Genomic DNA, 8,307 nt, shown 5'->3' with positions numbered 1-8,307 from the left:
AGTATCACTACGGAAGTAGGATTGCCCAACCTTCCTTCCGAGGAGTGGCTGGTGGGTTTGAACCGCCAGCCGTCTGGTTAGCAGGCAAATGTCTTAGCCACTATGCTACCAGAGCTCCCCACATGACTGGTAGTCTCTAGCATACCGAGGTTCTCTCCACTTTGCAGGCTCCAACGTCCAGTGTCCACGTGGTCCCAGGCTCTGCTGGCCGGCCTAACCGCGGAGAAAGTACTGCGCAAGCGCGGCCCTCTGGCGCAGGCGCAGGCGCGGCCAGGGCGCGCGGTAGACAGACGGTTGGCGGCGCGCGAGGCCGGCGGGCGGTTTTCGTGAGCGGGACCGGAGTGAACGCAGCCAAGGACCGGCGCCATGGTGGAGAAGGAGGAGGCTGGCGGCGGCATCAGCGAGGAGGAGGCGGCGCAGTATGACCGGCAGATCCGCCTCTGGGGCCTGGAGGCCCAGAAACGGTAAGGGCCGATGCGGCTTGAGGGACCGAGGGTCGAGAGGGAGTGGGGAGGAGGAGTCTGGTATGAGGCATTTTCGGCCCTGAGGGAGCGGAAGGGTGTCTTTTGAAACGAAGAGGCGGGAATACTGTGCCCGGGGATGGTAGCGCTCCTGAGGGGACTTCAGGGGCCAATTCGAGACGTTTCTGGAAGGTATGGGAAGCGGAGACGTCTCTAGGTGGGAGGTCCGTTCCGAGGGCTTCTGAACGGGTGGGTGGGCGGAGATCACGAGGGATTGAGCGGCTTCAACCGGAAAGGCTCGGAAGCCTGGGAGGTGGAATTCAGGGAACAGATAATTTAGGCGATAAGGGGGCCCTGGGATGCAGAAAAGGGGGGTGTCGCTAGGTGTTCATTCATTCATTCAGCCATAGATAGTGGGAACCTGTTGTGTGCAGGGTGCTGGGGACATTGGTGACCCCACAGACATGAGCTGACATTGTTGTTATTTTTTTAAAAAACTTTTATTGTGGTGAAAACATACACAAGGTATTTTTCATTTTGTGCCACGATTGTTGCTGTCCTTTTCCAAAATATTCCACCACCATTATCATGGACTCAGTGCCCCCTAAACAAACGCTTCCCCATCCCCTTCCCTCCTACTTCTGTAACCACTAACTAACAATCTTTGATTTCTAACTGTCTAGCTATCTCTCTCTTTTTCAACCTATCTAGGAATTTAGCCTCCCCTCCCTGGTAACCAAAAAAAGAAAGCCTCCTTCTAGATATAAACTTTTCCTTGACTTTTTTTCTTTTTTTGGTTTTTTAATATATATATTTTTATTTTTGCAGTGTGTGTTCCTTCTCCTTCCCTCCCACTCCTGGTTACCAACAAAGAAAGTTCCCTTCCATATATAAACCTTTCCTTGACTTTTTACAATAAGGAACTAATACAATATTTGTCCTTCTGTGATCGACTTATTTCATGCAGCATAATGTTCTTTAAGTTCATCCATACGTGGTGGTTGGTAGGTTCTACATTATTCTTCAGGGTTGCATAGTATTCCATTGTGTGTGTGTACCACAGTTTGTTTATCCATTCTTCAGTTGATGGACACTTAGGTTGTTTCCATCTCTTTGCTGGTGTGAATTGTGCTGCAGTGAACATGGGTGTGCATATTCATGCCCTGGCTCTCACTTTAGGATATATACCTAGTAATAGGGTTGCTGGAACAAATGATATTTATATTTCCAACTTTTTAAGGAATCGCCATACTGATTTCCACAGTGGTTGTATCATTTGACAGTCCTACCAACAGTGTATGGGAGTCCCAATCTCTCCACATCCTCGCCAGCATTTGTTATTTTCTATCTTGGTGAACTTTGCTGTTAGTGCTAGGGCCAGATGGTATCTCATGGTTGTTGCGATTTGCATCTTGCTTATAATGGCTGATGAGTGTGAACATTTCTTCATGTGTTTGTTGGCCGCCTGAATATCCTCTTTAGTCAAATGTCTATTCATGTTTTCTGCCCCTTTTTGAGTTGGATTGTTTGTCTTTTTGTTGTTGAGCTGTTGGAGTTTTCTATATATTTTAGAGATAAATCCTTTGATGGGCTGACATTCTTGTGGGTCCTGAGTGGTGGGCCAATCTGAAAGAAGGTGGGCGTTTGAGGAGTTTTGGAGCAAATTACTTCAAGTGGACGTCTTCAGAGGCTCCGAGTCTAGAGGGGCAGAAGTACCTGAAGAGGTTGCTTGTGTCTGGGTGTGGGGGTGTGTGCAAAGGGGCTAGGAGAGTAAGGGTGGGCATATGTTGGATATTGAAGGAGGTGCTTGATGCAAGCAACAGATAGTTACTGAGCACCTGCGTAGGTGCTGTTCTAGGCACTGAGCATGTATTGGTGAGCTAAACAGATTCCTTGCCCACATTCTAATGTTGTAACTTGAATATGTGTTAAGTCAAGGATTACCTGTATATTTGTTGTTGTTAGGTGCCCTCGAGTCGGACCCGACTCATAGCGACCCCTCCTTGGGTTTCCCAGGTGGTATCACTACAAAAGTAGATTGCCTAACCTTCCTTCCGAGGAGTGGCTGATGGGTTTGAACCGTCAGCCTTCTGGTTAGCAGTCAAGTGTCTTAGGCACTATGCTACCAGAGCTCCCTTAACTGTATGTAATATTATACAGTATCAGGTAATGGAAGTTCTAGGGAGAAAAATAAAGCAGAAATACTGAAAAAAACAAATCTGCTGTTGAATTGATTCCAACTCATGGCGACTCCATGTGTTACAAAGTAGAACTGAGGTCTCTGGGTTTTCTTGGCTGTAATCTTTATGGAAACAGATTACCAGGCCTTCCTTGTGTGGTACTGCTTGGTAGGTTTGAACCACCAACCTTTAGGTCAGTAGTTGAGTGCACACCGTTGGTGCTTTTGGGTAAGGGAGGGGAGTCAATAAAAGATGGGGTGGTGGTGGGGGAGAGCTGTTTTGATAAGGTGGTCCAGGAAGGCTTCTGTAAAAGTAACATTGAACCTGGGACCTGAGTGAAGGGTGAGAAGGAGCCGGGTGGCCATCAGGGGGAGAAACGTCCCTGACATAGAAAACAGCTTGTTGTTGTTGTTGTTATGTGCCTTCGAGTCTGCCCCGACTCATAGTGACCTCTCCTTGGGTTTCCAAGGTGGTATCACTATGGAAGTAGGTTGCCCAACCTTCCTTCCGAGGAGTGGCTGGTGGGTTTGAACCATCAGCCTTCTGGTTAGCAGTCAAGTGCCTTAAGCACTATGCTGCCAGAGTTCCTAGTGTAGGTAAATCATGGAGGCCTGAGCTGGGCAAGTTAATTAGAACAGGAGGGTGGCTAGAACTTAACAGGTGAAGAGCAACTTTATATTCTAAGTGTGCTAGGAAACCATTGGAGTTTTGAGAGTGGGAATAACACAATTTGACTTGGTTTTAAAAAGATCACTCTTGCTGAGTGTGGAATAGGTTTAAGTGGGCAGAAGTGGAAACAAGAGTTTCAGTTAGGAGTTTTTGACAGGTGCTGTCAAGTTCGATTTCCATGGGAGACTTCTGTGGTACATGTGAGACATAATGACAGCTTGGAATGCTAGAGGAGGGGTCAGATACATACCTGGATATATTTTGAAGGTAAAGGGACCAGCCAGATTTGCCAAAGGATTTGATAGTAGGATATGAGAGGAAATGAAGGGTGATGAAGGGTGATGCCAAGGTTTCTGGCCTGAGAGTTTTGGGAAAGGTGTCATAGTGCCTAAGGCATCTGGCTGCTAATCAGAAGGCTGGCAGTTCAAACCCACCAGCCACTCCTCGGACGGAAGGTTGGGCAATCTACTTCCGTAGCGATACTGCCTCGGAAACCCAAGGAGTTGGGTCCAACTCCACGGCAAACAACAGCATAGTTTTATCTGATGTGGGGTGAAGCATGTGAAGAGTAAACTGGAATGGAGTGAGGGGACTGTCAGAGGAGTAGGAGTGGTTTCTCTGAGGAACAATGAAGAATAGATGGGAGCTTCCGAGGGGCAGGTGACCCAAGGACCAGTGACTGTCAGGCCGTAGAGTTCCTGGGAGGTGGGAGTTTTTCCAAAGGAGCGGAGATTGAACTTGGTGGAGAACCTGGACAAGAGTGACTGAGGTCCTGGGCAGATGGGAGGGGCTTGTCTGTAACTTGTGGTCTCTACTTTGTGGGCCACCTATAGAGTTTAGTAGAGGGCGCTCATGTCCGTTTTCTCGTCTGGGTCTCAGCTCTCTGGAGCAGAAGGGGCAGGTGAGGAAACAGGCTGCACAGAGCCAACTGACTTGCCTCTAAGGGAACTCCAGGTAGGACAGGAGGAATCTGGGCCTGAGGTTACTTTGTGAAATGGAAAGCCTAGGAATCCACTGATGGCATTCTAACTGCAGTTTTTTGCCTTTGAGTTGCTCTGTGATCTTGGACCAAGATTGTAGGAACTGGAAAGGAGGGTAAAAAGAAGAAAAAGGGCCGTGGAGGGAAGTTACAGTCTGTGGTTGTTTGTTGCTGTCAAGTTCATTCTGACTCACAGCGCCCCTAGAGGACAGAGTAGCACTGCCCCATAGGGTTTCCAAGGCTGCCAGTCTTTATAGAAGCTGACTGCCTCATCCAATCTTTCTCCTGCAGAGCAGCTGGGGGGTTTTGGTTAACAGCCTAACGCTTTAAGCACGGCACCACCAGAGCTCCTTGATAAAGGAATACTAAAACCATCCTGTAACAGTTTGTTGGGGAACTTGATGCTCACACAGTACCCCGATTTTATCCCACAGATCAGTGACCAGTTGTAAGAGGAGAGCTTACCTTTACAACAGAGGAATCTGTTGGTCATCACCTCAGCCGAGTGATCAAACTTAGTACCACTGCACTTGGGACAACCTGATGGAATGTGCCTTCTCATGTGGTGAAATACCAGCTTCTTGTGTCAATTATGAAGTTTTCTAGCCAAAAATGTTTACCCTGATCACACTTTAGGGAACAGATGGACAAAGGAAAGAACACCGTTGAGGTGATGATAAGAGAAGAATGTGGAACATTCTACCAGACAGCTACCCTGGTTCTCTTCCAGAAGTCAGTGTCGTGGGGAAAAAACAAGCAGAGGGAATGTTTTAGATTAAAAGAGATCAAAGAAACATAGCCAAATGCAGCCTGTGAGCCTTCCTCTGACTGGGTCCTGGTTTAAAGAGAAAAAGAAAAGATGTCTGTAAAAAATGGTAGGGGAAATCCAAATATTTTTTCCTATTACATGGTATTTGGGAATTCTTTTCCAGATGTAATAAATGGTATGGCTGTGAAGGAGAATGTCCTGATTTTGGAGCTAAAGGTGTGAAGTGTCATGATGCATTTAGGTAGATGGGGAAAACATAATGTTAATCATCCTTTCAACTTTTTTGTATGTTAGAAATTTTTTTATGAGAAGTTGGGGAAAAAATTCCCAACAAAAATTTGGAGATACCACATAGATTTCTGATACCTGGCCTCTTGAGAAATAGGAAGGTCAGACATCCCCCTGTTAGTTGGAGCCATGGGAAGGTGCCTCTTTTCACAGGGCTTAGGTTCTCCAGTTCCATTCTCCATCAGTTCAGCTTCACTCACTGATGTAATTGCCTGACCCCTCTAAGTATGTGAGGAGCCTTGGTGGAGCAGTGGTTAAAGCATCGGGTTGCTAACCAGAAAGTTGACGGTTTCAACCCACTAGCCAGGAGAAAGATGAAGCAGGCTGCTTCCGTAAAGATGGACAGCCTTGGAAACCCTGTGGGGCAGTTCTACTCTGTCCTGTAGGGGCGCTGCGAGTCGGCATTGACTCAGCGGCAGTGAGTGTGGTTCTGGGCATATAAAGCAGGAGCCCTGGTGGTGCAGTGGTTAAGCACTCAGCTGCTCACTGAAATGGTGGTGGTTCAAACCTGCTAGCCATTGTGTAGGAGAAAGATGTGGCGGTCTGCTTCCGTAAAATGACAGTCTTGGAAATACCGTGGAGCAGTTCTGTTTGGTCTTACAGGGGTGCTATGAGTTGGAATCAACTTGACAGCAGTGGTTTCAGTTTGCTTGAGATGGATACATAAGGCAGCATGAGGGAGACATTGAGAGGAAAAACCACGGATCGTGGTCCGAACTGGATTCTGATCCTAGCTCTGGCCACTTGTTAGCTGTGACAAGTTGGACACCTTTTCCGAGCCTCAGTTTCTCCTTCCTTAAGGCCAACATGACCCCTTTCCTTATGGAAATGTAATGATGGCTCATAGTCTGTGTGCCCCCTGCTACTTTTAGGCAGAGAACTTGTGTGCAGTGTTTAGGCTGAGTATCCTTTTTTCTAAGAGTGCGAACAATGCTGAGAACCAGGATCAAGGTTTAAGTGAGGTTCTTTATGTAACATGCCCCTCGCTCAGTTCCTGGACTTAGCAAGCCTTCTGTGATCACTAGTGTGTTACGTACACCCAGCATGTCTCATGGTGATTTCACATTGATTTGTGATATTGAAACACTTAGCACAGACTCTAGCTAGAGCATGGTTAACTGAGTTGGTATCTGCTCTGCCATTTACCAGCTGTGTGATCTTTGGCAGTTTCCTTAACAAGTTTATGCCTAAGCTTCCTTATCTTTAAAATGGGACCAATCATAGTTCTTGCCTCCTAGAGTTGTTAAAATTCAAAACTGAACCCACTGCCATTTACTTGATTGCAACTCATTGTGACCCCCATAGGGTTTCCAAGGCTATACATCTTTATGGAGGCACAGTGCCTCATCTTTCTCCTGCTGAGCAGCTGGTGGGCTTGAACCACTGACCTTTTGATAAGCCGCCCAAAGCCTTAACCACAGTGCCACCAGAGCTCCTTCTAGGTGCTGCCAAGTCATTTTCGACTCACAGCAAGCCCATGTGCAGCAGAATGAATCGCTGCCTAGTCCTGCGCCATCCTCATGGTCGTTGCTGTGTTTGAGCCCGTTGTCGCAGCTACTGTGTCAGTCAGTCTTGTCGAGGGTCTTCCTGTTTTTCTCTGACCCTCTACTTTACCAAGCATAATGTCCTTCTTCAGAGATTGGTCCCTGTAATTTATGCCTATCATACAGTAATTGTTTTATAAGTACTGTCTGGATTTATTACCATAACTCTTTTTATGCCTAGTTCCCCTTGGAATCCCTGGTGGTCCAAATGACTAGCACTCACCGGAAGGTTGGAGGTTTGAGGCCACTCAGAGGTGCTTTGGAAGAAAGGCCTGGCTATCTGCTTCTGAAAGATTTGCCATTGAGAACCCTAGAGGGTGCAGGCCTCCTCTGACACACGCGGGGTTGCCGGGAGTTGCAGTCAAGTCAGTGTGGTTTTAGTTTCCCATACCGTATGGATACCGAGTGGTCTGGCTTCAGAGCCCACCATCCTGATCACTCTTCTTTAATGTCACCCTTACTCGCTAGCCATTTATTAGTCACTTTCTAACTGTGTGACATTGGGTAAGCTATTAACTTCTTCATGCTTGTTGTTTCAGTTGTAAAATAGAGATGACAAGGTATGAACGCATAAGATTATTGTGACAACTACACGTGAAGAGCTTAGTCCCTGGCACATAGTAAGTGTTCAGTAATCGTTGGCTGTTATTTTAGGAATTCCTGGGTGGCATGATTGGTTTACATGTTCAGCTACTGACAGATTGGCCATTCAGCTCCACCCAGAGGTGCCTTGTAAGGAAGGCCTGGCAATCTGCTCTTGAAACACCAGCCACTTGAAAACTGTGGAACACAGTTCTCCTCATACAGTGGTGTTGCCATGGATCAGAGTGGATTCTGGGCAGACAACAATGATTATTTTATTATATAGCAGATTTATGTAATTCTGTTGGTGGGCAGTTAGAGTTCTTTCGGTGTATTTATTCGTTCAGTGGCTATTTGAGTAACAGTAATCTAGGTGCAAACAGTTAGTTATAGGTGCCAGGTCTTCAGTGGTTTCTGGGGCTTATATTCGGTGCGGGAGCCAGACAATGGATACATAAACAAATAGCATAATTTTAGATAGAAGCGGGTATGAGCATGATCTGTTAGGTGGCCACGTGGACTTCTCTGAGAAGATCTCAGTCGCACAGTGACCTGAGAATTGGGACTTGTTAAAAAGTGGGAGAAGAAGCATTGAGACCTGTGTTGGCAAGGCGGGAGCCAGCTTGGTATTTTCTAGGAGCAAGGAAGGGTCAGCAGGGTTATAGTCAAGTTAGCAAGGGAGAGAGTGGGATGAGAGATGAGCCTGGCATGCCCCGGCAGGGGGTTTGTGTAGGAAGCCTTCGAAGAGTCAGCAGGGCAGTTACATGGTGACCTGATTTTCTTTTCTTTCTCTTTTTTTTGGTATTGTGGTTTATGACCGTAGAAAGATATTGAT

At 46.9% G+C, this 8,307-nt stretch overlaps 1 protein-coding gene across 1 annotated transcript in view; it reads left to right on the top strand.

The window, feature by feature from the left end:
* The first annotated feature begins 366 nt into the window (after nucleotides 1-366).
* The window catches only part of SAE1 (SUMO1 activating enzyme subunit 1), an 86,134-nt gene continuing 78,193 nt past the window's right edge, over nucleotides 367-8,307 (top strand). The window contains exon 1 of the mRNA XM_007942876.2: nucleotides 367-464. Coding sequence (XP_007941067.1) covers nucleotides 367-464 — 98 coding nt within the window. The remainder of the gene's footprint in view (nucleotides 465-8,307) is intronic.

Source organism: Orycteropus afer, unplaced genomic scaffold (assembly GCF_000298275.1).
Source record: "Orycteropus afer afer isolate SDZICR_OR568_19922 unplaced genomic scaffold, OryAfe1.0 scaffold00099, whole genome shotgun sequence".
In the NCBI taxonomy this organism is placed as follows: domain Eukaryota; kingdom Metazoa; phylum Chordata; class Mammalia; order Tubulidentata; family Orycteropodidae; genus Orycteropus; species Orycteropus afer.
The sequence above is the reverse complement of the archived record's forward strand: the minus strand, read 5'-3'. Positions and strand labels throughout refer to the sequence as shown.